Below are 27,953 nucleotides of genomic sequence, written 5' to 3'. Positions count from 1 at the left end.
ACCAAGAAAGGATGTATCAGCACATGTAGGGGATCCTGGAAGATTGTAGAAAACAAATCATTAAAAAAAAGTAATGGTGCAAAACACCCTTTAAAAAGCTCAGTGAGAACTGAGCATGCTCAGTAAAGATGGAATGATGCATGTCACTTGGGGGAAATTGGAAAACATGAGGGGGGAGGACGCAATAGAGCAGGGGTTCTCAAACAGTGGTCCATGGACCACCAGTGGTCCGTGGGCTTTATTCAGGTGGTCCATGGTGTCTGTAGATTTGCAGTTAAAGATTGGAGACGGCACATCCATCACACTGAATATTCTTAATGATTTTTAATTGCAGTTTTATTGTAGTTCTTATTGTAGATTCTTTTATTTCTTATCTTGTATTTTATAACATTGCAATCTGGATCCTGGGAAATTACAGTTGCTACAACAGGCAGAAAAGTAATTAAGTGGTCCACCAAGACCCTCAGCAATTCTCAAGTGGTCCATGGGATAAAAGAAGTTTGGGAGCCATTTCAGTGCAGCCTGTTGCCCCAGCACATGGATGGCTGGAACCCAAAATAGGGGCAGAATATTCTGCAGCATTTTGTTTCAGGAACCATTTCTCATGGCTGATTCCTGTTAGTAAAGTTATCCTCCATGAATTCATCTCAATCCTTTTCAAAAGCTATCTAAACTAGAGACCATCGCCACATCTTGTGGAACTGAATTTCACAATTGCAATCACACACTGTGTGAAGAAGTACTTCCTTTTGTCTGTCTTGAACCTACTGCCAATCAGCTTGATTGGTGATCCCGAGTTCCAATGCTAGGAGCAAGAAGATAAATAGTTCTGCCCATCTGATGTTTTATGCAGCTTATATCACCTGACCTATTGTGAAATACCACCCGCTGAAAAAGCACAGTTCTAGCCTTTCCTTTATAACACCACATTTTCCACTGGGCAGTGCTCCCCCTACAGGACAGCTGCTTTATTGACATATATTACAGGTATGCTGCTTTTCCTGGATCGCTGTTTTAATTTATCATCCAAAGTTGAAACCTTTTTATTACCATGGGAAGATCATGGGACATCTGTGCTCTGATTTGTGTTTGCCATTTGGGGCAGAATAATGGGGCTTTGGTACCCATAGATCCTTCCTTTTCCCACATAATTTAAGGGAAGGGTTTCCAACATTCTTTTCAGTTTGTTAATGTGGCTGTCAAATAGATTTTTATATGGTGTCTCAGGGAGCTGCGCACCATCTCACAGAACAAGCTCATGCAAAGTCTATTGGGGTTGAAGTAATAAATATAATTCCTTTCCGACTTCATTTTTTTTTGGCAGGGGAGAAGAATTCTGAAACATTTTAATAAGAGGAGCTAGCTTGGTTCTATAGGCCTCTCTAATTCTTTCCTCTCAACTGTGGGCAACAAAGCACACACTGTCAGGGAGATTCGTTGTTTTGTTTGAGTTTCTCCCCCCCCCCAAGACTTGCAAAACTTTCCTATTACAGTAAAGCAAATTAAAAACAAACATTAAAACAAGAACATTAACATCAAAAAGAGCATTATGAAGCAGTCAGCAGAATTGAAAAATAGACACCAGGAAGCATAAAAACAGCATACTAGAGGATTAAAAAGCCTCGGGAAATAATAATAATAATAATTTCAGCTAATTAGTGGCTTCATACATAATGTCTCCAGTCAACTTGCACGTGTTTTAAAAAGCCCTTTGTCTGGAACCTAAATGACACCATGGCAGAGCTTGGAAAAGTAACTTTTCCAAGCTCTGCACCATGGTAGGTCTTGGGCAAGAGGTCCTGGAGCGAATGTTCTGTCCCACCACTGAGTAGTTCCTTTCTTTCTTAGCCATCTATCAGCAGCTGAAGAAAGCCGTCTTTTGAAGGTCTCTGTGTACAGATAGGCACATATAGAGACAGGCAGTGCCTAGGGTATTCCTGGCCCTTTAAGTGCCTCAGCTGCTACTGTGACAGAGCCTTTATTGCTGTTCATAGGACAAGATGTGGAAGGGGCCTAGCAAGACTATTGGCTCTGTCATGGCCTTCTTGATGGGAAGAGGGCTTGGGATAGGGGGCCAGATGAAAAGCCGTTGGGAACATGATTGAATCACCTGGCTGTCACTTGTTTGTCCTTACATTTAAGGTCTGATCTGTGAAATGGCTGCTCATACAAGCTGGATCATTTTCTTCAGTTATGGCATTGGAAAGACCTATTGAGGCTATCAGGTCAAAATGAATAATTGCCAATGCTCAAAGTGATGTAGAAGAAATTGATACTAATACTTAAAATAGAGCACCATAAGTGTCATCATATGGAAACATTACTTTGAAACCAGCCTGGTTTAAAATCAAAATGTTGAATTCATCCTAGGAATGTTGAAGATTGATTCACAGAAAAAGTCCCATCTGGAAATAATGAATGGGCTACTCTGGACTGTAAGTGACTGTTAGGGTTGGGATTCCCCATGATTCAAAGGAGCATGTTGATGTCTTTGGAAACAGCAGAGTCCATTGTATAATAATGCATACACAAATTTTAAAAATCACCTGGTGTGTCTGATGCTTATAAGAGTAGGTGGCAAATGTTTAATTTTCTTTAGAACAGTGAGTCTTGAAGTTTATCTTGCCTAGAAGGTGGCAACCCTGTTAGCACTGGATCAGAGGCACCCAAGTGTGAATGCTTGGGTCTGAAGCCAAATAGAGCGCTGGCTCAGATCTGTTGGAGGGAGACTTCTAGGAGGAGACTGCGCTAATGGTTGCTTGCTGCAAGCGCCCCCTTCCCCGATGGAGCCATTCTGCAGCATCAGGATCTAACCTAGAGTGGAAAAGTGAGGAGGTGGTAGGCTAAGAATCCATCTTCACCCCTCCAATAAGTGTGATTATTCAGGCTTGAGGGTCCAAAATCCAAGAAAAAGACAGAAAAGGAGGCAACCCAGGCACATTTTTCAGGGCTCCCTTTTTTTGACTTCCCCCCTCCATGAACCTGAGCATTGACTATACTGGCTTTTACTTAAAACTTGTTGGATGTAAGTGATTATGGGTAAGACATCTGGCATACTCTAGGTTGACAAAAAAGTATACTCTGAAGCACTGTGCAGTAGAGCCCATTTGTGAGTGGAGATTATGTGGTTATCTTATCTACATCACTGATTCTATTAAATTAGAAGTAAGTAGTTGGGTTTCACAGGAGGTGCTTTTTGTCCATAGAAGCCAGTAGCATAGTGTGGCAAGACAGGGAAAATAAGTTCAGTTGCGTGAACAAAATGGATGCATCCCTCTCCTTTAGAGTATGGGCAGTTGGAGAGCTTCAGTTGACCTCAGTGAAAAACTTGGGTAGTCAGATCTAATTGGCTAAGTGGTGCTATGTGATCCCTGATTGGCTGAGATTGTGCTGTGAAGAATCTTTTTTAAAAAAGCAGAAACAGCAGCAAAGTAGGGGAAACAATGGCTGTAAGCAGCATGAAAAGTAGACATTGTAGCTGGTCATTTCCACACCCAGTTTTGATGAACTAGTATACTAAGCAGCTAAATCTCAAATTAATAATTGGGTAGCTGAGATACATGTTCAATAGAACATGTCTGAAGGATGTAATTCCACTTTTTGTCCCTTGTTAGAGTACTGTGCACTCAGTTATCCTCTGGAAAATTGTCTATTACAAGGGTAGGGAATCTGTCCCCCCGACCCATATTACTGGACTACAACTCCCATCATCCCTGACCACTGACCATGCTGGATGGGCTGATGGGAGTTGGAGTCTGACAGTAGCTGGATGGACCTGAGTTCCCCATCACTGGTCTTTTTGATAAAATGTTTTGCAAATTAAGAAGGCTTTTCACTACTTTTTGCTTCAAAATTATGAAAAGTGAGGTGCTAGAAGATGGCTCTAGGTAATTACCCTGCTGAGAGAGATTATGTATCTATGGTGTAAACGTACTGGAGACTTTGGGTTGCTACTTATATAGCTGCTCACTATTTCAGGACATTAGGAATCTGCCACTCTTAGGAGAATTCAGTACTGGCCTAGAAGAAGGAAGATTGTGTTTCCTGTAAGCATCAGACACCACCACACTATTATCTATAAAATTGTGGCACTTGCACATTTGGCTCTGGAGATTGGAGCAAATTGTTTTGAAAGGCCATGCTGTCCGTTGTGGAAAATGCTATTGTATAATAATGGCTGTAAATTAGGAATTTATTTTTATGGTAGCTTTTAGTGTTTTGAGCAGTTAGGTTGATATGCCTGACCACCCAAGCAACAATACGCTGAATCTAGTGGCATCACCCAGAGAGATCCATCTCTCACATAGTGATCTTCTGCCATTGTGTAAAGACTTTCCTTTTTAAGAAGGCTTTCTGTTGTTACTGATTTTAGTGAGCTCACTTCAGATTTTTACTACTCTTCTTTTGGCTTCATTTGGCCTTGTTACTGTGTTTTGTTGCTCTGTTTCTTCTTTTAAGTACTGTACTGTAATAACCTTTCCAATGTTCTGTTGTATCTTGATTGTATTGTACATACAGGGGCTGACCCTGTTACTGGGCAGACTGAGGCAGCCAGCGCGGTGGGGATGGGAAGAGGTGGCAAGGCACTTTTGCTGTATCCTTTTTGATATCCGCTTAAAGCATTTTAGTTTAGGCAAGCCTATCTGGATATGTAGATGTTGACGAGTTTTAATCTCTTTTTAGTTTACTGCTGATTTTAATTGTCTTAAATGTTTTTAACTGTTTTTATTGATAGTGTTAATATTTCTTGTAAACCGCTTAGAGGTTCAGTTACAACCAAGGGGTAAACATTTTGTTAAATAAAAATAAATAAAGTAATAAATAAATTAAGACAAGGCCTGGCTGCTATGCAGTCTGTCATGCAGCCCTGAGATGCAATGGAGAGCATGGTTTAATTTCTGGCGCTGAAATAAGATCCGGTTACCAGTCTGCTCAGCTTTCTGCATGGAATGAGAAGGCACCATCTTGTTCTTCACATCAGGTAGCAAAATGTCTTGGGCAAGCCCTGTGTATTAATTATTATAATATTTATTACCCGCTCTTCCCCAGCAGGTCCCAGGGCGACTTACAACAGTTCAAAATTCAGTGTTAAAAACAATTAAAACAGATTACAATCACAGGAATAGGGTGAGTCCTGAAAACATATACGTCAAGGTTCAACGGCCAGGGTAAAGAGGTGCATCTTTAACATACACCAAAAACTGTACAGTGAACATACGAGGCACACCTCTGTAGGAAGAAAATTCCACAAGTTAGGGGGTGCTATTTCTTTTTCTGTTAACTACCTTGAATGTTTTGGGAAAGTGGGATACATTTTCAATAAATGTGAACTTCAAAAAAACCTGAAAAGCTGACATCCTCAGAATGCAGGAAATCAATTCTGCACTCTGCACAGACTCAAATAGCCATTGGCCCATTCCAGGTAAATGGAACTGAAATGGAAGTCAGACAGTACGAAGCAGTAAGAGATGGCAAAGGAATGTTGAGATAATAATTGTAACACCTGCCTCATTCTTCCTCATATAGGGATGAGAAGAACCAGTCCATTATTGTTAGTGGGGAGTCTGGTGCTGGCAAAACAGTCTCTGCCAAATATGCCATGCGCTTCTTCGCATCAGTCGGGGGCTCCTCCAGTGAAACCAATATTGAAGAGAAGGTCCTGGCTTCCAGTCCTATCATGGAGGTAAGGGCTAACTCAAATGTGGCACAAGTACTTCTACTTTTGGGTAATCTGAAAGACAGACAAAGAGAACTTGTGTCACATATGCTGACAATAGGTAGGCCTTGTAGGAGTAGCAATAGAGCAAATGTTGCCGTACCTTATTGGAAATGTAGGAAAAACAAGTGATTCCTCAGAAATATTTCAAATGACAAGAGGGAGATGGGGAAGTAATCAATGTATATCATAAAATAAACACTGATACGACATAAAATGTTCAGTATATTGAAATTCTAGTATCCAAATCGATATTGTTCAAATGAGCTGAAGTTGCAGGGAATATTTGCAGTTAATGCAACAGTTTCTGCATGGCTCTACCGCTCTTTGGTGGGTCAATCCCTTAATTCATTCCCAAAGTTCTTAATTGTGAGCAGATTCCATTGCTGCATGCAATATACCAGGATGTTTCTTCAAGAGCCAAAGATCCAGTGTGGCATAGTGATTAGAGTGTTGGACTAGGACTTGGGACACCAGGGTTCAAACCCCTACTCTGCCATGAAGCTCACTTGAGTGACTTTAAGCCAGGCACTGTCTTGCAGCCTAATCTACCTTAAGGGTTGTTGTGAGGATAAAAATGGTGGGGATAGGAGAAGTGTGTGTGCCACCTTGAGCTCCTTGGAGGAAAGCTGAAGCATAATAATATTAGCACAGTTTGTTAAAATGGGTCTCCTTTCATAGCTGTATACCCATACAACATTCCTTCTTGATCAGACCAGAGGTCCATCTAATGCAGCATCCTGCTTCTTAGGGTGCCCAAACAGATGCTTGGTGCTTGAAGAAAACGATAGCCTTCACCTGTTCCTCAGCAACTGGTGTTCAGTGGCATGCTGCCTCTCAACCTGGGAGTTCCACACAGCCGTTGTGGCACAGATAGCCTCATAGGCATTGCTAGTCATACCTTCCGTGAATCTGACTAATCTTCTCATAATACAATCAAAGCGTAATGGCCTTCACTACAGCTTGTGGCAGGGAATTCCATGCTTTAATTATGCATTGCATGAAGAAGTACTTACTTTTATCAGTCCTGAATCCATTGCTAACCAGTTTGATTGAATGACCCTGAGTTCTTGTATTAGATGGAAGGGAGAAAAGCTTCTCTGTATCCACTTGCTCCATGCCATAATTTTTTAACCCTCTCTCATCCATTGCCTTTCTCCCCCCCCAACTGAAACCCATCCTTTTGTCTTATGAGATCATCTTGTATATGCATTTTGGCACTCCACAATAAAGGGAGATGAAAGAGACGCTGGCAAGTCTGCATTCTGGACTACTGTGTCCAGTTCTGGGCACCACATTTAAAAAAGGACATTGACAAACTGGATCATTTCCAACAAAGGGTGACTAGGATGATAAGGACTCTGCAAACCAAATCCTATGAGGAAGGGTTGAAAGAAATGGATATGTTCAGCCTGGAATAAAGAAGATTAAGGTGGAGATTTGACAGCTGGTTTCAAATATTTGAAAGGCTGTCGCAAAGAAGATGGAGCAGACATGTTCTGTGTTGCTGCAGAAGGCAGGACTAGAACCAGTGGGTGGAAAGGAAGCAGATTTAGGCTAAATATTAGGAGAAGCTTTCCAGTGGCAAAAGGTGTTCAGCTGTGGAACAGACTGCCTTGGGAAGTGGTGGGTTCTCCTTGCTGGAGGAATTTATGCAGAGGCTGGACATTCATCTGTCAGGAATGCTGTAGCTGCATCCTGCATTGAGCAGCAGGTTGGACTGGATGTCCTCTGAGGATCTCTTCCAGTCCTACGATGCCTTTTTAGTCCTTGAAAGGTGAATTCAAACTGTGATTTTTAATCATTCCATTGGGCATCTTCTGCTAAGTGGTCTGTCTTCTAGCAGTAATGTGCAAGATGCTTCAGGGTTGTTGACACGCAGGGTGATAGGCAAGTCCATATGTCCATGGGCCTGGCAAGGTGGCGTAAGGGGGTATGTTGTGGTGTGTTGGATTTATAAGTGGGAATTCTGGTATACTTTGGTTCATATCCTTTGGGCTATTTATTTATTTATTTATTTCATTAAACTTATAGACCGCCCCATAGCCGAAGCTGTCTGGGCGGTGCACAAGACAAGAAATAGCAAAGTACAAGACATGTATCAATATAAAACATATAAAAGTTAAAAATTATTAAAAATTAAAACAATGTCAGCGTATACTAAACATAATTAATTAAAAAGCCTGGGTGAAAAGAAAAGTTTTGACCTGGCGCCGAAAAGATATTAACGATGGCGCCAGGCTAATTGCCTGTCAGCTTCAGATTGAGTATATGAGCATAAATGAAGTAACAGTTGAATAGTGGGGGAAAGACAGGGATGTACAGAGTTCACCTTAGATTTCATCAGTGAAAGTCTTTTGGCTTCACTCAAAACTCCTTAGACTAAGGGTGGGGAAGCTTTTTGGCCAGATCTATGCGCACCTATCAGTCACGTGGCATCATTATGACATCACACGGTTGGCAGGATGGCGGGGTGCACACCTGTCAAAATCCCTTGTGCTTCCCTTTAGTCTCCCTAATCGGGAAGGTAAAGGGAGAGAGGGGAGACCTGCCAAAGCATTTCCCAAGTCTCCCCCTCCCCCTTTAAGTCCCCAATTGCAGATAATTTGAAGGAAAGCACAGGGAGAGAACACTTTTGCAAGTCCTCTCCTTTAACTCTTTTACTTTCTGATTGCAGAGACTTAAAGGTAGTATGGGAAGACTTGGAGATAGTTTGAGAAAACAGGAGTGCAGTAGCTGTCTGAAAGCCTTTGCAAGAGCCTCTTTAAAGTAACTCATGCATGCAAGCTGCTTCAAAGGGCTCTTTTGCAGAAGGCTTTAAATCCCTGCTCAGCTAATGAATGGGGATTAAATCCTGCTGCCTTGTCTGTGCAATCTTGTTTCCTGTTGGAAACAGGATTGTGCAGCCAAGGCATGGTTGCCTGTCCTCCCACCTATCAGCTGACATCACTAGTGATGTCAGCTGGTGGGCATTAGGGTTGCCAGGTTCAGGGCCTGAGACTGATCCTGTATCTTTAGGAGAAAAGAAAGTCAGCCAAGGGCAGGTGTTCTTGCAACCCTGTAATGGGAAAAACCTCAAGGTGGAATTCTCCCTTTCCCCTGCACAACTTTTAAAGATACAGAAGACCTCTTGGAGGCCAAGCCTAGTGGGCATGGTTGGGGGAAATGGCCTCATGGGGTCAAATTGGACCCTTTGCAGGACCATGACTGGCTTGGAGGCTGGAGGTTCCCCACCCCTGCCTTAGAAATTATTGTGGGCATGTGTTTCAAATTTTGCTTTTGGTGAAAAATTCTGTAGCACTTCCCTTGAGCAGCACTTCTTACTTTAACTTCTCCAAGCCAATAAGATGGCAAGCCGGACTAGTGGTTTTCCCACCAGCCCTGGGATCCCTCTGCTGCAGAACAAATAAAGCAACTGGTGTTCTGCCAGCACCAACTGGAATGGAGCTGGAATCCCAACCTAGAGGAGTTGATAGTGTGCCAATCGCCCACTTGTCTGTTGCCATCCACAGAACAAGTGTGGATTGGCTCAGCATTGTCACTGGCCATGCAAACCTTTTCTGTACCAGAGTAAGTTCCTCCACGTCCTTTTGGTGTAGCACATGAATTTGCCATTTGGGCATCCTCCAATTCCATGCCAATAGCCTTACTGCTTTTGGAGTTGTGGAGCTGCCAGTCACAGAGTTTGTTTGAAAGCCACTTTTTAAAACGCTCCCTTAACTGTTGCCCTTCTAAGTGCTGGGGTCATTGCTTTATTGCTTTCCAGTTCATCTGGAGCATGAATCTATTGTCTCTCCTCATTCTCCCCCAAGTGGCTTAAAGGAAATATTGACTAATGACTGACTTTATTGCAAATACTGTCAGCACCACAAGTGAGGCCCAAGTTAGCCTGGGCCAGCTGCCAGAATTACATAATTATTTACCTAAGGCCAAAGATCCTTTCCTAGCAAAAGGTACAAATGCTCACTTCATATTTCAGGTAACAAACCTAGGCAATATATAGCATTATAATGGAATTGTCATCTGAGTAGACTTCAGAGTTCCGTGAATGGTTCCAGTATTAAGACATTTTTCCTTGACTGCTGCACTGATTTTTTAAAAAAAGATTATTCCTGCTGCAAACACTGGTTAATCGCGAATATTATGTGCCTTCCATGAGTCACCAATCTTTTTGGGCCTGTGGGCATGTTTGCAAATTGTGGAAATTGTGGGCAGCACGCACACTCACTGCAGGCAAACACACACCAGCTCTGTTCTGTTGGCTATTACAGAATCCATCTTTCAAGCCTAATTTCAGGAGTGCTGTGGAGAAGGGAGCAGGGAAGGTCTCTGTGGACACATATGCACCCATGGATACCACGCTGCTGTATGCTTTAAGTTGGATTCCTGCATTGAGCAGGGGGTTGGACTCAATGGCCTTAAAGGCCCTTTCCAACTCTACTGTTCTGTGATTCTGTGGTGCCCATACAAGTGTTAAAAATCCGCAAAATGTAGTATTAGATACAGAATTAATTCTCTGGAAAAAAACTTCTGCTTTCATTTAAAGAAAACAAATATGTTTCTAGTCCACAGGTTTGAAACGATCTATTTTAAAATGTATGTGCATAGTGAAATCTGCAAAGATAGAGACTTGAGGGATGAAGAGGTCAGTAGGACTTCCACTGGTACATACCCTGTCATAGCTCACTGCCCCTTCCAACACACCAAGGGCTGGTGTGGGTTATTCTGGGTGAATAAGCTCAGAGTTCTAAATTCTGCTCTTGTGTTTGTGCCATTACTCACTTAGGTCTGTCGCCAAAGGTTTCCTCCAGGCAACATGTGACATGGAAAGTAGTGTTGTATCTGCTTTTAGAATGTCAAAGTTCACTTGGTTCAAGATAGTCTCTTCTTAAGGTCTTTTAAACAGAAGATTGAATACAGATTGATGCTACCTTCACACTGCCTTTGGCTTTGTAACTTCAGCCTCAGTCAGCTCTTAGAAATTTGACTTTGTGTCAACATTGCTCCAGTTCATTTTAATGAAGCATTCTGATCCCAACACCAGTAATAGTCTTCGGAAGTCAAGACTTGCATTGGCTTGGTCGCCAAACAGAATCACTACTCCCTTTCCTGAGATGCTCTTTTGTCCTCCTGTCTCTCGCTTCTCATATGTTAAATCATTTCATTTTTTGCAAGCCCTTGCCTCCTATCTGTCTGCAGCCTGTATTACAGAGGAAGTTCACCGGCCTTCAGCAAAAGAAAGTGTCGCCAGTAAAAAGCAGGCTTTCAGTTGGAGAACATTCTCTTTAATTCTGCAGAGGCAATTTGTGGGGAGCAGGGAGAATATTTTTTTCAGATGGATGGAGAGAAGAGCCTTGCTTGTCATATTGTATTATTCTGATCCATGAGGATGTCCACCACCACATATGGGTAATGCCCCAAGCACAGAGGAGATCAGTAGTCCCAGCGTACCAGGAAGGCAGGGCAAGGCAGGATCAGCACTTTGGAAAGGGACCTAGGTGTGAGTTTCAGGACAGCAGTTAGTGATCCTGCAGCTGAGGCAGAACATACAAGATCTTTATATCCAGGGCTAGGTAGTCATTGATAAGAGACCTCACCTTATTAATAATGCATCTGGTATGTTAAAGGGCCAGTACGTTCCTCTTCAGCCATTGGCTTCTTCTAGATCCTGGGGTTTCAAGCTGTAGGGATATCTCCCCAGAGTTGTCCTGAACCTCTGTGGAGTTGGTTAACCATACGAGTCCGGTGACAGAGGCATCTGTTCAGGATTGCTCTGGTGACTGCAGCTCTGCATGGAAGGGACCAGAGAGTAGAACCATCTCCTCCTTTGGGCTGCCATCATCAGAGGATTCTGTCTCCCAAGTATTGCTACTCTGGGGGCTTGATATGTACTAGGACTTGGTGCCCTCCAGAAGTTTTGGACTACAGCCTCTTTCATCCCAGACCTTCAGCTATGCTAGCTGGGGCTGATGAGAACTGTAGTGCATAATGCCTGAAAGGCACCATGTTGGCGAAGGCTGTATGTAGAGCTCAAAGAGGGGATTTGGAAGAAGAGCAGGCTGTGAAGGAAAGAAGGATGAACATGATCCAAGGATGCACTTCACAACACCAGGCAATGGCACACAGGAATATGAGGGTCGCTCTGTTTAGGCTTCACCACGTACTGGGCTCCAAAATTCTCTTAGTGACCCTCTCGTGCTGTCTGTATCATTGGTGGGATCAGAGCTGCATCTAATATCCACGTCCAAGTTTTCTTTCTTGTGCACTGACAGAGGGTTCTTCATCAGCTGTTCTAGTTTCCGAGTACACTCTTCCTTTTGCTCTCGAAAATAAACAAGTGCTTTTTCTGCCAAGTCTCATTTCTAATTTGTGGTGATAAAGAGAATTAATTGCCACATGTGTGACAGACTCTGTTAGGTGTCTGCAAGCTTGGCTAGTGTTGCCCTGGCTCCTTTCCCCCCCATTAAAAAGAGATGCTGCAGTTTTTCTGTTACAAGTTCTGGCTGCAAGCCAGTACAAGGCTGTCTTGAATCTTTTAGGTTGGACTCTGTATTCAGATCTGGCCTTTAAAACCCAAGCATCATGCACTTTTAAGCAATGGATATCTAGTAGAGAAAATAGCAATGCTACCATCTTACCCTTTTCTGGCCGTGGTGCAAGGATCGTTCCATTTGACAAGTAGCCTGATGAAATTTTAAAGATCTGTGGGTGCAGCTTCTCATAACATAAAAACCCTGCTGATCTGGCCTAGGGTCTGTCTAGTACAGCATCCCTTTTCCAATTATGATTAGCCAGATTCCTTCAGGAATCCTGCAAGCAAAGTATGAAAGCAATGATGTTCCCCTGCTTGTCCACAGCATCTGATGTTCAGGGGTAGAAGTGGGACCTGCAACAAAATGTTGCAGTGTGGAGTGCTGCTGTTTATGATTCTAGCCAATCAAATCCTTATTGGACTGGGGGTCTTTGGTAGTGGTGATGGGGTGTGTGTAGGTGTCCTTCAGGGGTTTTTTCCTAATGGTTTTTTTTTTTGCACTTCTGCAAACCTTGGACTTCCTCCGAGCCTGCTGATATCTTCCTCTTGTGTGTTAGATGGTATATTAAATGCTGACAATGGGTTTCCCATAGGCATCCGGTTGTCCACTGTGAGAACAGAATACTAGACTAGATAGGCCACTGGCCTGATCCAGCAGGCTCTTCTTATGTGCTTATGTTCTTAACGGGGAATGAGCTTGAACTTCATGCATTGCTTGTAAACTCCCAGAGGTGTTCACTGTTAGAAACAGTATCCTAGGTTAGGTGGACTTTGAGATCGATCTTCAAAAGCAGTTCTTGTGTTCCAGTTGAGGGTGTGTTCTAGGAATGGACATCAATAACTCATATTGGGGAGTTCCCCAAAAAGTATGCCCCAACAAGGTGGTCTTAGCATAACAGCATTATTTACCCCATTCTCCATAATAGTTTCCTCTAAGATGTCTTCTGGATGGAAGCATCGTGGGCTGCTTATGAATAGGATTTTCTTAGGGATTTTATAGCAATCATCAGTTTATATATTGCAAAAATGAGAAGTTGTACCTTAAAGACCAACGAATGTTCATAGATGTGTGTAGCTATGCCAAAAAGTCATGATTGGCCCACTGTCTGTACACACATGGGCCAGTCAAACTTTACCAATGCCCAGATTCCTGTACCAGTGCCAAGATTCCATAAGAGTATTGTAGATGACAACTTTTAGTTAAGTAATTATCCTTGCCTCTACTTCCTATATTTCATTTCCCTCTGACTTCATTTCTTACATTTCCTCCCCACTCATAAAATTATATATACCTGTAACTCAGGATAACTCTCTAGCCCAAAGGTTCTCAACCTTTTTGGGCCTGGGGGCATGTTTGAAACTCCCAAGGAACTGTTGTGGGCACCACAAAATTCCCATTACACAGAAGAAAAGTTGGCGGTGCTCAGAAGTTCCTCCATGCAACAGGCAAAACACAAACAACCCCCGCCAAAAAAGATAACCCCTCAACCAAGCAACTTCTCCCCAAAAGCCAAATACCCCCTCAATTTTTAATAATAAAGTTTTGTTTATTTATTAAATAGTTATAAACCGCACTTTTGAATAAATTATGACAAGGCAGTATACAACCTAAAAACACAGTATTCCAGTAAAAATAATTAAAACGTGTCAATCACATAAGTAAAAATAAAAATTGGAAGTAACAGAGGGCTTTGGTGGGCACTGTGATGCTCACAGCTACCACGTTGGGGACAGAGTTAAGGAAGGATAATTCATAATGAATTACAAACACTAAAATAAATATTTAATAACCATAAAATGAAATAAGACACAACAATTAACAATAAAGCACTCCTATATCTTAATGAGGAACATGCCAATTTAAAATGAGTGCCCCCTAGAGCAGGTTGTCCCAATGCTTTTGGTCTTCATTGGCCAAATGAGTAAGATCCAATGGCTTTAATATAGAAATTCTTAACTGGAACATAAATTGGGCTTGTTCAAATACAGAATTCTATCAGTCAGCATTAGTAAATAGTGTGGAGAGCCAAATAAAAATTATTTTCAAATAACATGAAGCCTTGCCACAAGAGTCTATATTGTAGTTTTCAGAGTCCCATTTCTCTAGTGTGCCACCAGAAGGAGAGAGAGAGAGAGAGAGATATGAAGCCCAGCATGCATGTTAAAGGTTAGGGTTATAGAGACCGATTTCAATCATTTCCATTTGCTGTGAAGCAAAATTAATGGGATGCAATGTTGAGTACTGTTGGGAAGGGGCAAAAGTGGTCAAATCATGTTTGCTGCCATCATTGGGGTTACCAGGGGAGGCATAGCCCTCGTACCAATGGTACCCCTTTTCTTTTTTGCATTATAAATGAATGAATGGCATTCATTCCTATGGAGATAAGTAAATGTCACATATGGAAGCAGTGGGGATGGGATGCAAATCCTGCTCTTTCTGTGCCTGATTGTGGTGACCCAGCCACCAATAGGGATGCCACGGGAATGTGCAGTGTGAATGTGAATATGTGTGCATATGCTAACAGAGAGACTCATTGCCCTTTTTGATTCCTTGCAATGTACGGTCTTCTGTATACTGCAGGGAATCTGTTTTAATGATTACCATTTTGGAAGCAATACTAACATTATGGAACCTGTTTCTGGACACAGTGCTTCAGAGAAGGCCTTACCAGTGCTGAATAAAAGAATGTTCTTCTGTTTTCCAAGCTGTACATAAGATGCTTTGGGAAACATAATTGAAAAACAAGAATTCTCCAGTTTGTATTTCTTCTGGAGCTTTTCACTGCTGCCTTAAAGTACAAATTAAAAAATACCGATTGTGTGCTTAGATACTGTTAAGTCTGCTTACCTATTATACAGCCCAGGGAAGATCTTAATGGTGTGTTAAATCTGTCCCTTCACCTTGTTTACTTTTTAATTTCTGGTGGTGGTTTGCTCCCTGCCACTCTCTTATTTTTGATTATGGTGTTTGTAGAAGATTGTTCTGTCTGTAGCAATCACATAATTGCTTCCTTCCTCCCAATTCTGTTAAACGCAGCTGATCAGATCCAAATGACAGTAATTGAGATTTTGTGTGATGGTTGTATAAAGCTGTGATCCCTGCAGGATTGTGTTCTAATGGCAGATTTTTTAATTTAAGAGAACGTTGATGAGAGGATGGACTTAACAAACCCAGATACCATAACTCAGATGTGAGGGGGTAAATCCCTCAAATGAGGAAACCTCACAAGGCACTTAGGTAGTCCAAATCAAAAGAGCATGCTCACCACATTCTGTTGCCTGTATTAGAACTTCAACCAAATGTTTTCATTAGGATTGTTCTGAAATTTCTTGTTCTGTTTGTGTCAGTGAGAGTTGAAAAGTGCTTTCCATTTAATTTACAACACTCTTTGAAGACATTTTCAGGTTGTTCCAGTGCTGTGCCTGTTAATGCCAATCTCTTTATTATTTGCCCTCACTATCACTTGGCTGTGCTGGCCCATGTAATTTTGTCAAAGATGTTGGAGACTTAAGCATCATAGGCATCACCAAAGCGAGATTAAATAGTGGTGTGGACAAAGGAGCAAGCACACTCAGGACAGGGAAAGAGAAAATGGTGTCAAGAATTTGCCACCCTGGGCTCCTGCTGGGAGGAAGGGCGGGATATAAATCACATAATAGAAAGAAAGAAAGAAAGAAAGAAAGAAAGAAAGAAAGAAAGAAAGAAAGAAAGAAGTGACCAGTCTTTCATCCAAGTTAGGAATAGGCATTATCACAGTTCAGGACATATTCTAGTCAGGCAGAAACACTCAAGGAGGGTGTGAAGAAGGGCCAGGTAGAAGTGTAACTTTAGTAAATTGAAACTTTAAATTTGAAAGAGAATTACAAGCCACCATGGCAAAACTGCAGTGGAGCAGGCACTTCCCTGGGCCACCTTGCCCAGAGGAAGGACCCCAAACCTCCATCAGAGTGAGGCAGAGGGAAGGGAGAGCCCGAGGCATGATGAGCACTGCCACTATGATAGCAATGACAAACAGTTACGAGCGAGGGGACAGGAAGAGGAGAGGAGGAGTGGGGGCCACAGCAACAGAAGAGGGGAGGCAGACAGGCAATGACTGGGTAGAGATACTGACCCCAGCTGCACTGTACATTTACAGGATTATCACACCACTTTAAACAGTCCTGGCTTCCCCCAAGGAAACCTGGGAACTGTAGTTTGTTAAGAGTGCTGAGAGGTGTTAGGAGGATCCAGTTGCCTTCACAGAACTGCAATTTCAAGAGTGGTTTAACAATCAATCCATCTTACCAGTGAACTCTGGAAATTGTTGCTCTCTCTCTCTCTCTCTCTCTCTCTCTCTCTCTCTCTCTCTCTCTCTGTGTGTGAGGGGAATGGGGGGTCTCCTAACCACTCTCAACACCCTTAACAAACTACAGTTCCCAGGATGCTTTGGGGGAAATAGTAGGATAGTAGTTCGCTCATGGAAAAAAACTTGTGTAAACCTGAGAAGATATTTTTCCTTCTGTTAACAGAAAAATAGCCCTTGGTGGCAAAAATAATGATAAGAGGGCCATTGCTTTGATTCTAGTATACATGCACACCACTCTTGTAGGGGACAGGCAGCAATGAAGCAATTTTATCTTTGGGGATTGCCTGGTAGGTTGTTAACTTGAGAACTTACTACTCCTGCTATGCTTTTTTCTTTTTGGAGGGCGGCATTTAAAGTAGTTTTATCACTACCATCTTCAAGGTCACTTTTATGCATTTAGATGCTTAATAAGAAGCTTGTTCATACTTCACAAACTCTGATGAAAGAGAGAGGTTGCTTTCATAAATTTTAATATCATTATCATTTTCTTCCTCATGGACTTTTGGACACAAAATACATACCCTGTTTAGCTTCAGTTACGGCCTGGAGTTGTTAATCTTGCTCTGAAGTACTCAAGGGTTTTCTTGGCCATCCCATGCCACACTTAACTGTGGCCACATCTGCACCATACATTACCCTCTCAGAGCTACACTTCTCAGCGTTCCCTGGGAAGAAGGATTGATTGATAAACCACTCTAGGAATTGTAGCTCTGGGAGGCGAATAAAATCCTTAACAAGCTACAGTTCCCAGGATTCTTTGGGAAAGCCATGACAAAATTAGTGCTTTAAATGTATGGTGCAGATGTGGCCTCTGTGATTGGCTCAGCATGGCAACTTTTCAGATCTTATTTTGAAGTGCAGTTGTGAATGGCAGATAGCAATGAGAAGATTGTTTGGATGGGGCAGAACTTGCAGTTAATAGAAGCCAAAGTGTCATTTTGTACCAGTAACCCACTTGCCATATGAAAAACTGCAGGAGAGAGACTTTGAGACTATATTAACATACTGACTATACTCATACAAAGGAATGAGGTGGTGGAGTGGAGCATAGTGCTTCAGACTGTAGGCAGAGTGCCTCGTTTTTGAATGCTCCCATATGTAAAATCTCCCAAAAAGAAATACCTCCTGCAAACAGAAAAACAGCACTTCGTAGTACACTGGTTTACTCCAGGACTTTGGTTTCCTTTCCTTTCCTCTTTCCTCTTCCAAGTCAACATTTGCCACCTCACTTGCTATGTAAACATCTTCTGTATGTATGTATGTATGTATCTATTATCTATCAAAATATTTTTTGCTCAAGCCAATACTTTATTACACAAAGTTGCATGGCAATGTCTTCATAACCAGGCAGAAGTTCTATCTTTCTCATCCCCCTTTGCCTAGAATTATAGCTAGGGTAGAATATAAGAAGAGCTTGCTGCATCAGGCCAGTGACCCATCTAGTCCAGCATCCTGTTCTCACAGTGACCAACCAGATGCCCGTGGGAAGCCCCAGGTTGAATAAGCAAGGTGCTCTCCCATTACACTGTCTCCTGTGCTTGCAAGTTGCTGTAAGGATCCTTACATTAGCTTTGACACAGTAGTGATGCAATAGCCATGCACTAGCTGTGTGGCTGTAGCGGGTGGGTATGTGTGATTACTATTCTGCAGTTGTGGATGTGTAGTGGTAGTGGTGTGTGTGTGTGTGTGTAGTGTTTTTGACAGATTCCCAGCGTGCCCACGGGCCTAACAAACATTGGTGACTCCTCGTCTTACTACTGTACCACAGTGTTATATTCTGTTACTAAAGGAATGGGCATTGCATATAGCATCCACTAGGTGGCTCCCTCCGCAAACACTGTAGTCTTGGCAAAATTCTCACTTCAAAATTTGATTTGTGCATACACCACCTTATTTTGCCTCTAGTGGCTGCTATAAACTTTTAATGGGGCAGGAAAACCTTTGAACCACTGCTCAGAACTTCACTAAACCAGTGACAGATTGCCTTCCTCAACAAGCCTGAATAAAGTACACCAATAGTTCTCACCAAAATTGGAAAAAAAATATAGCCCTGTTTTAAAAATTGCTTTTAAATGTTTTTATGTTGCTGTATACCACCCTGATGTTTTGCAAGATGGTAGTGTCAAAATTATTTTAAAAATATGGAAATACATGCTACTATCCTCTTAGAAGACCAGTGAAAAAAGCTTTCTGCCAAGCGGGCTGGAGTAGGGGGGAGTAGGGTAGTGTGCTTCCTTTCTATCCACTCGCTGTGTTTCCATGCTGGTTGTGGAGGAATAAACATTTCTTCCTAGTGCAGAAGTGGTCTAGCAGAGGAGGGATGGAGCCATTTTGCTCACTCCTAGTCACCTGGAATTCCTAATCACCGATGACAAGTTGTTGAATATAATTTGTTGTGGTTTTTTAAAAATAAACATAAGGCTGATTCTGTATCTGTTAAACAAGTGCCTCCTGATGTATGCTTGCTTTTGCTTATGGTTTAGGTGGCCGCTTAGCTCAAAAAAAGGGGGGGACAAAGAGAACACAGATTTGCACTGAATATGGCATATGCAAATATACATGCATGGATGCAAACTTAGAAATAAATTAAAATACCATACCATAGTGGGAAGCAATAGTGACTTGGTGCCTCTTATGCCTGCTCAGTCTGCTGTCCAGGTTCTGCTAGCTCGTGGATGGGCAAGGCCTTTGCTTTACCTTTCTTTCTGTTTAAACTGGATTTGCACTGACAGCTCTTCAAATAGAAGACACACTATCTATGTACATCAGAATGCATAGCCACCCTTATTATGGCACATGTTGCAGATTGATTTGCTGGAGGCAGGAGGGTGAATGGGTGTCCTTTGGTTTCTGTTGGAAAGGAAATGCAGTTTCCATGTGTTATGTGGGGAGGTGACCTAGGGTTGCTGCTGCGTCTCTGTTCTAGTTACTGACTCCTGTTGTTAGGTCTCCTTTCCTTGCATGGAGAGGCAAGGAGAAAAAGAATTAGCATCTTTTTCTCTTGGAGACACTTGAGGCTTTTTGCCCAATTTGTAAGCACAACAGATTCCTATGCCAGTGCAATCTGAGTTCTCCTGCTGTCAGAGGGCATAAAGTCTCATGTCTCCTCTTACTATGCAGCCTAGATTTTGGTGTCAGCATAACCAGCTCAGATGCTGGTCGGGGGAGACTCAGGTTCAAATTCCTGCCCAGCTAGGAAGCTATCTCTTTGCCAAACCTTCCTCACAGGGCTGTTGTGAGAATAAAATGGAGAGGTGGGGGTGACCCCATTTGCATCACCCTGGGCTCCTTGGAGGAAGACTGACATAAACATGTGAACAATAAAAACTACTATTAACCTGTACTATTGATATGTATAGTGCTTTGAAAAAAAAACTTTAAAAATACTTTAAAGGCAGCCAGATGATAAAAACAGGGAGGTCTTTCCCATTTAAAATATCTGATCTATTTTTTATGGTTAGCATAATACTTTGATATAAAGACATAGATGACTACATAGACTCAAAACGCACAATATTTCAAGGTCATATCCAACATTAGTCCCTTTCAAAGGAGACCCATTAAAATTGGTGGTCTTAAGTCCACTAATTTCAGTGGGTCTACTCTGAGCATGACTTAGCTGGATATCACCCTCAGAGTTTACATTCATTTAAACTTCCTTTCTGAATGAGAAATAAAACCATTTAGCATATAAGACATTCTCTAAACTTTTTGACAACTCAATTTTATACATTCATTTTTTCCATTGACACACCATCTCAATTCTCAAAATACCAAGGTGCCAAGGTTAGAGAGTCATTATTTTGCCAGTTCCATCCAAGCTGTTTTTATAAAGACACTATCAGATATTTGTCCCAGGAACTTATCATTATGCTCGCTCCACTTCTCTGAGTGGTGAGAAGTTCCAGGGATGCATGCTGGCCCAGACTTGCTGTTCTTTGAAGCTCACTCGAGATTTATGGCATGTTGTAATATTTGAGTTCATTTACAAACATACTGGTTGAGCATAGGTGGAGGCACAGCCAGAACCACAGAATGCTGAGCCTCAAAACTCTATGCCCCGTCTCACTCAAAAACTTCAGCCTATTAGGTCTATGTGAAAGGGAAGCTTGTCCTTGGCTAGAAGCAGGTGGGAGACAGGCATGCCCTCTTTCAGGCATTTCCCCTCCATTCGGATGACTTGAGGAACATCATCTAACAATTCATTCCTTGGGGACATACCACCTGAGTATTCTGGGCTATTAACACCTCTTTGTCAAGTTCAAGGCTCTGCCTAGGTATTCCATAGTGATTGTCCTATTCACAGAAACCTGACACTAAAACTCATCACAGTATATATGGGTGCTTCTAGACCAGAATGGCTGGGAAGGCTTAAATCACAAATGGGGCATCCAGATCTGATATTTCTGATAACTCACTTGTCAATCATAGCACTCATTGGCTAATAACACTAATAGACAGGAGCAGCCAGGTTGACTAATTTCACATAAGTTGTTTAGAAGGTACTCGCACATTTTGCTTCATAACTTTATTTCTAGGAGGGCTAGAGACTTTAAAAAAAAATTGAAATATCAGATTCTGGGCTACCTGCTAGGAGCACTACTGAAGGCCTTGGAACCCCTGGCCAATGGGTTAGCAACCCCTGTACAAGAGTATTAAAGACCTTTGTATTATTTTTAAAGGAGAGGGAATCCCCCAAGGTAATCCCCCACATGTACTATGTGCAGATCTTGAGCAAACAGCTCTTCCTAACCAGGTTGTTGAAGTTCAAACATGCCTTCTGCATGTGGGAATTGGTGGAAATAGACACACATATTGTTTGGGCTGTTGAAAACAAAATGCCTAGGTTGTGCTCAGGTGAGGAGTAAATGGAAGTAGGGGGTGCGGCGTTCACCTCCCTAAATATGCTAATAAGCTCCCACACCAGCAATGACTGCGGATGTATGATGGGTTATTTTTTACATATTGGATTTTCACGGTAAGGGGAAATCCAGATTGAAGGGGGGGAAGCTTTTGGATGACAATGACATCATGTGGACGCTGCAAAATAACGACAAAAGTCACTTCTGTTCATGAGTGGCATCGATTCCACAATAAACTCCCATCTGGAAACACCCTAACTCTTTAAAGTGTGTTGCAGACTTCATTGGTTGGTTGCTCTGAAAAGCAATCTTGTAAAGAAGATCACTGTTGTTTCCATTTCATAGACCTAAAGCTGAAGGACTGTATTGTAGAAGTCATGTTAAAGGGTATATAGCTAATTGTGCAAGACAGTTTGCAATTTCCCTTTCTCTCCCCAACCTCTTTTAATGTAACTGTGTTTGTTTATTTATAGGCAGCTGCAAGTTTTACAAAGTGTACTTGAGAGAGAATGTACAGTCCTGCAAAAAGTATCTTTGTTTCTAATACTTTATTCTGTTTCATAAAGGCAATCGGCAATGCGAAAACAACCCGAAATGATAATAGCAGTCGCTTTGGGAAATACATTCAGATTGGCTTTGATAAAAGATACCATATCATTGGTGCCAACATGAGGACATATCTGCTGGAGAAATCAAGAGTTGTATTCCAGGTTAGTTTGTTAATCATTTCAGATCATTTTTTTCCTGCTTCAGGGTCTGACCTACATGTTGCACTCAACTTGAGGCTCCTGCCTAAAACAGCAACCATTCACTGACACCCAGCTACTACTAAATAACTTCTGATATTTCTGGCCCTCTTCAGGCATTATGGTAAGGGAAGTGTAAATCCATGAGGGAGCAGGGATGAATGCTAGCTCTGACTCACTGTTGCCATCCCTATTGCCTTTCCACTTGTGAACGTCTTGTGTCTGCAGGGGGCAGCCTTTTGTATCCGTGGAAGCTCTCAGCTTGTTGTAGAACCCTGGGTCCTAAAATGTATGCATTCAAAAGGCTCCCCATTGCAGGCAGTCATCTTCCAAGTGTTGGAACAAGAATGGCAATAGCAGCAGGGTGGGGGGATGAATCTATCATGCATGTCGGCCCCCCACTTTCTCGGTATTTATCTTGGCCTAATTGCAACACCTGAAGAGGGCTACTCCTTCTGTGTCATTCATTCTGGGTCTTCCATGCCTGTGGGTGGGCAGGTGGGTGGGGGAATGCTTCAGGACTACTGTTCATGGTGGTGGCCTGGTGCGTTTCTGCCCTAAACTCTGCACATTTTAAAGTTTAGTGGTGTGGATGGCCCTCTAGTTGTGCTGAAGGATTATATTTGGTGGGGACGACCATTTACTTGTAAAGAACTTTATTCTTTTTATTGAATTTTTATCTTTTGCAGAAATGCTAGCATTTAACCATAAATATAAAGCATCACATCTTTTAACTAGGATTATTATTATTATTATTATTATTATTATTATTTCTATCCCGCCCTTTCTTGGAGAAGTTGCTCAGGGCAGCAAACAAGAGACAAAAAACCATCTTTTTTTAAAAAAAAATCTATAAAAATCTATAAAAAACATCTTAAAAGCAATTCCAGAAAGAGACACAGACTGGGATAAGGTCTCCACTTAAAAGGCTTGTTGAAAGAGGAATGTCTTCAGTAGGCACCAAAAAGATAACAGATAAGCCTGTCTAATATTCAAGTCAAATAATACAAGAATAATACAAGAAGAAGCAAATTATAAATTACCAGCGTGAACTCTCTCTTTTTCCCTATTTACACTCAGGTCCTGCTTGCAAGCTTCACATAGGCATCTGGTTGGCCACTGTGAGAAAAGGATGCTGGGCTAGATAGGCCTTTGGGCTATTCTTAAATGTTCATAGTCAGTGGGAAAGCATGTGCGATAGACCATAGATACTTTCACTTTGGATCATGGATACACACTGCATTTCCAAACAGCCACATGTCTTGTGTGCAGAAGGTTCCAGGTTTTATCTTCTGCATCCCAGTTAGGGCTAGGAATGTCCCCTGTCTGAAATTTTGGAGGGCCACTGGCAGTCACTGTAGGCAATACTTAGCAAGATGGACTAAGAGTCTGACTCAGTATAATGCATAAGGCAGCTTCCTATGTTCCTGATTTCAGTCTCCCACTTGGATCTTCATGGACACGCCTTGTGGCTCATTTTCCCTGTCCATGCAAGTGACAATAGTGATCAGGCATGTTCCTTTACCACTAGCATTTGCAAGGTTGTTGTACATTTTCACACATTTATCACATAATATTTTAATTATTTGCTCTACTGATGATTTCCAAGGCATTGGTATTGTGTTGTTCTAAAGCAACGCTGGCTTGTGCGCTAAAAGTTTTGCTTTAGCAATTTCTCAGCTCAAATTAAAAGCTTCAAGGCTTTTGGTTGGGAATCACTTGGGATCCTGGGTGCTTATAAAAGCCTTTGATGATTGACTTTGTAGATGGTAAGGAATAAAGTTTTACCTTAAAGTTACCTTGCCCTCCTCAAACACTGAATTGTCGCTACTTAAAAAAAAAATTATGGAGGGTCAGATAAATGGCACATCCTGCATGAGTAGCTAAGGACAGGAATTATTCTTTTTCCTAACAGTGAACTCATTTTCTGAGTGAGGATTCTTATATAGCTCAAATAGCACCATCTGTGTACAAGAGGGAACCCCAAGGTTTGCAGAAGCGGAAAAAGAGTTTTGGAAGAAAAACTCAAAGGGGAGAGAGAAAAAACCAAAAGAGCTCATAGAGGACTGTGTAGTTCAGTGTGTTCTGTGGCCACAGAATCCTGAGTGTCATTTGGGAGGAGACTGATGACTAGTGGGCAGGAGTGGAATGGAATATCCTGGAAGAGGGCATGACTGGCCAGCTGGCTGGAACCCTGAACAGGAGCACTCCCCACTGCAACATTTTGTTGTAGGTCCCACTTTTCAAATACTCCAAAAAGGAATCTGACAGTATATATTCATATTTTGAAGGCACTTCTAGACAACCACCACTTTCAGAAGACATGCTTGTATCACTGGCTCTAATATATTTGATGTTCAAAGATTAGCTTCCCAGAAGAACATCCCCAATAAATACTTTGTGGGGAGAAAATAGCAGTCAGCATCCAATAGTGTCTGTCTTTCTGACATGCACCTGATTCAGACATAACAGCAAATCCTGGTTTGTTGTCATGAGAAATAATGCCCTTTCCTTGCCTCATGTTTAAAAGGAAAAGATTTAAATCTTCTATTCCTGTTTTGTTCTAATCTGCGGTCTTCCCATCTCATCCAAATAAACCACAGTTTCCCAAATTTGGTGGACACAGGAAATGAAGAATAAACCTGGGCTGAATGAAAGCATTAAATCTCCACTTGCATCTGAAGAGGGAGGAGAAAACATGCAGACTTGTAACAACAAACCATTGTTTTTATATCTGAATTGAGGCAATTTGTTTGCTTGAACTGGAATAGTCATGCCTACCATTAACCAACTCAAATGTGACTGGAAACTTTCTCCTTGGCATGTTAGTATTTTTTTTACCATGCAGGAAGATGATAATACCTTCAGACAAGGAATCCTGCATGATATAGTACCGTAAGAGGAGGGAACCATGTGAGAAACAGCAATTTTGAATCTACTCTCAGTCACATTTCAAGGCACTACAATTCACGTTTAAAATGTCACATTTCACATTAGCAATATTAACAAGTGAAAGAACTTCCCCCAAACTCAGTAGAGAAGAAAACACATTCTTAGCATCACAGCCAGAACTTGGGCAGGTTCACCACCAGATGTTGTCAAAAACCTGAACTTGAACAAGTTATCTGTAAACTATTAGGATTTTTCTGTTTATGTATGAGCTTGCATTCAGTTCATGTATCTTACAATCATCTCTGAAATGTTGCAGCTGATGATGATATCCAAATTTCCCTCTCTGAAGGTCAAGCCAACATATATATATAAAATTTCCAAGTGGTCGCCCATCTGCTGACTAGACCCAGACCTGCTTAGTTTTGAGAGAGGTTGCTGCATCAGGGGCTTTCAGAGCAGGCCCTTGGCCTTTAAAGGTGGGGTGTAGCTCAGTCATAGAGCACACTTCTACTTTGCATGCAGAAAGCCCCAGGTTCAATTTCTGACATCTCTAAGTAGGTTGGGAGACACTCCTATGTACCAAAGGTCTGATTCAATAAGGCAACTTCTAGTGTTTCTTAGAATGACCTGAAAGTAGCATTATTTTATGAGTTCTTTACATCCCATTGGGTTGATCATAAAGCTTGAACACTGGCAGCCCTAGGTTAAAACCCCAGTTCAACCATGGGTTTGTACACAGCTTAGGACAGTCAACCTGGCGCCCTTCAGATGGTGTTGGATGACAAGTCCCATCATCCCCAGCCCAGCATGGCCAATGATCAGGAATGGTAGGAGTTGGTCCAAAACGTCTGGCGGGCACCAGGTTGGGGGACCCTGTTTTAGGACAATCCTGCTATCTCCACTCAGTTCTCCTTCTGTAAAATGGAAATGATAGGTATATCCCTTAGTTTTCAAAGGAACATTGAAAGCTTTTGGACATTTTTTATTAGTGATTATTGCAACTGAGCCTCTTGCTTCCTTCTTGTTCATTTAAAAATAGTTATGCATGGATTTCAAGCTAATGGCGGCTTGCATGAGTAAAATCAAATGCATCCTAAGCTAGCATCTTTGGGGGCAGGGGAACCTGAGACGTGGATACAGAAGGGGGAAAGAGGATGCTCCAAGATGCTTAATATAAGTCCTTATCTCTGAAACAAAATCTGTCTTACTCCTTAGGCAGATGATGAGCGAAATTATCACATCTTCTATCAGCTATGTGCCTCTGCTGATCTTCCAGAATTTAAAGACCTCTCCCTAAGTGAGTATATTATCCTTGTATATTTAGTCACTATTGAAAAATCTTACCATGGGCTCTTTATTCTTCGCTCTGTGAGATGCTTAAATTCCATCTAAACACAGCTGCAATCCATTACATGTCTACTCAGAAGTGAGCTCAATTAGGTTCAATGGGACTTACTCCCAAGTAAATGTGTATTGGATTGCAGCCTTAATCAGCAGCTTTGGTTTCCCCCTTTTAACATAAGAGCCCTGCTGGATCAGGCCACAGGGCCATTTAGTAGAGCATTCTGTTCCCACAGAGGCCAACCATATGCTTATAGGAAGTCTATAAGCAGGACTTATAGGAAGTCTATAAGCGTTCTCCCTGCTTGTGATTCCCAGCAACTGGTATTCAAAGATACACTGCCCCTGATGGTGGAGGTAGACCATAGCCGTCCTGTGTTTGGACCGCAAGTCATAGCATGGCTGTTATTAAGGCAGCCTTGTTTTCAGCAACTCATTTGGTAGGCATAGATAGCTAGGAATCCTGTGCAGACAAGTGAGTGGGCTGCTGGAGGAGGAGCAGATCTCTCCACCACCAGTCCACTTGATTTTTGTGCAGGCTGCTGAGGAAGAGAAGTCTACCTCTTAGCTCTGCCCCTCTCCACCAGTCTGTAGAATAGAAGGCGAATTTCTCTCTAGCCTACTAAGAAGCTTATCTCATGTATTTCCAGACCAAGAAGATGGGAGCTTTTCTTTTCGCAGAGTAGTAAAAAATAATAATTACAGCCTAGTAACTTTTGGGGACTTATTTACAAGGCTGTTGTAGGGCATCGCTACTCTGCTGCATGCTACCTCAGAATATCAGCCCTGCAAGATTCCTTTCTCTCTTTGCTTCCAGCCCCACAGCAGTTTCTGTAAAAGGAAATAGGAAGAAGGTGCTGGCAGGTTGCTAGGTCACTCCTGCTTAAAGCACCACAGCTGCACTTCACCTTGAGAGTGTTCCCTTGAACCTGCTTGCTTGGTTCTCTCATTGGAAGAGCACATGCTTTGCAAAGCATGCAGAAAATCCCAGGTGCTACATGAAACACTGAAAAGCCATTGCCAATTAGTATAGAATAAACCAATGTTGTTTTACTGTGTGTCATAGGGGTAGGGTAGCTGACCAGGAGGCCAATCCATACCTCCCCTACCTCTTGTAGGCCACATTCGTAATCATCTGATGTCACTTTTACATCAGTGGATTATCAGCAGGATTTCAGAGCATCATGCATGGCTTGCCAAGAGCCCTGTGCAGTGTTTTGAAGGGCTGCTGATCAGCAGGCCTGAAATCACCACCGGTCAGCTGATGGGCAGGGAGTTCAAGCCAGGGATGGAAAGATCTGTCAGTTTGGGTTCTCTCAGTTTCTCATTTTTCCAATCTAAAAATTCAGTTCTCCGCGTTTCTGCAGCAATTTGTATTTTTTTAAAAAATCCTCATGAAAATTCTCCAGTATTTCAGTACAAATTTCTCCTAATAAATACATTTCTGTAGGTAGTTTTGACTAATGTACACATTTTTTGCAAGCAGTTTCTCGTCACATAGTGCATTTTTGTATGTTC

General features: G+C 42.0%; 1 protein-coding gene across 3 annotated transcripts in view; it reads left to right on the top strand.

The window, feature by feature from the left end:
• MYO5B (myosin VB) overlaps nt 1–27,953 on the top strand; it is a 363,858-nt gene that overhangs the window by 164,258 nt on the left and 171,647 nt on the right. For all 3 annotated transcript variants that reach the window (XM_061614358.1, XM_061614367.1, XM_061614347.1), the window contains exons 5-7: nt 5,527–5,683; nt 22,023–22,166; nt 26,310–26,391. In XM_061614358.1, coding sequence (XP_061470342.1) covers nt 5,527–5,683; nt 22,023–22,166; nt 26,310–26,391 — 383 coding nt within the window. The remainder of the gene's footprint in view (nt 1–5,526; nt 5,684–22,022; nt 22,167–26,309; nt 26,392–27,953) is intronic.

The sequence above is a fragment of the Rhineura floridana genome, chromosome 1 (genome assembly GCF_030035675.1).
Source record: "Rhineura floridana isolate rRhiFlo1 chromosome 1, rRhiFlo1.hap2, whole genome shotgun sequence".
In the NCBI taxonomy this organism is placed as follows: domain Eukaryota; kingdom Metazoa; phylum Chordata; class Lepidosauria; order Squamata; family Rhineuridae; genus Rhineura; species Rhineura floridana.
Note: the sequence above shows the minus strand (reverse complement) of the source record. Positions and strands in the feature narration are given on the sequence as shown.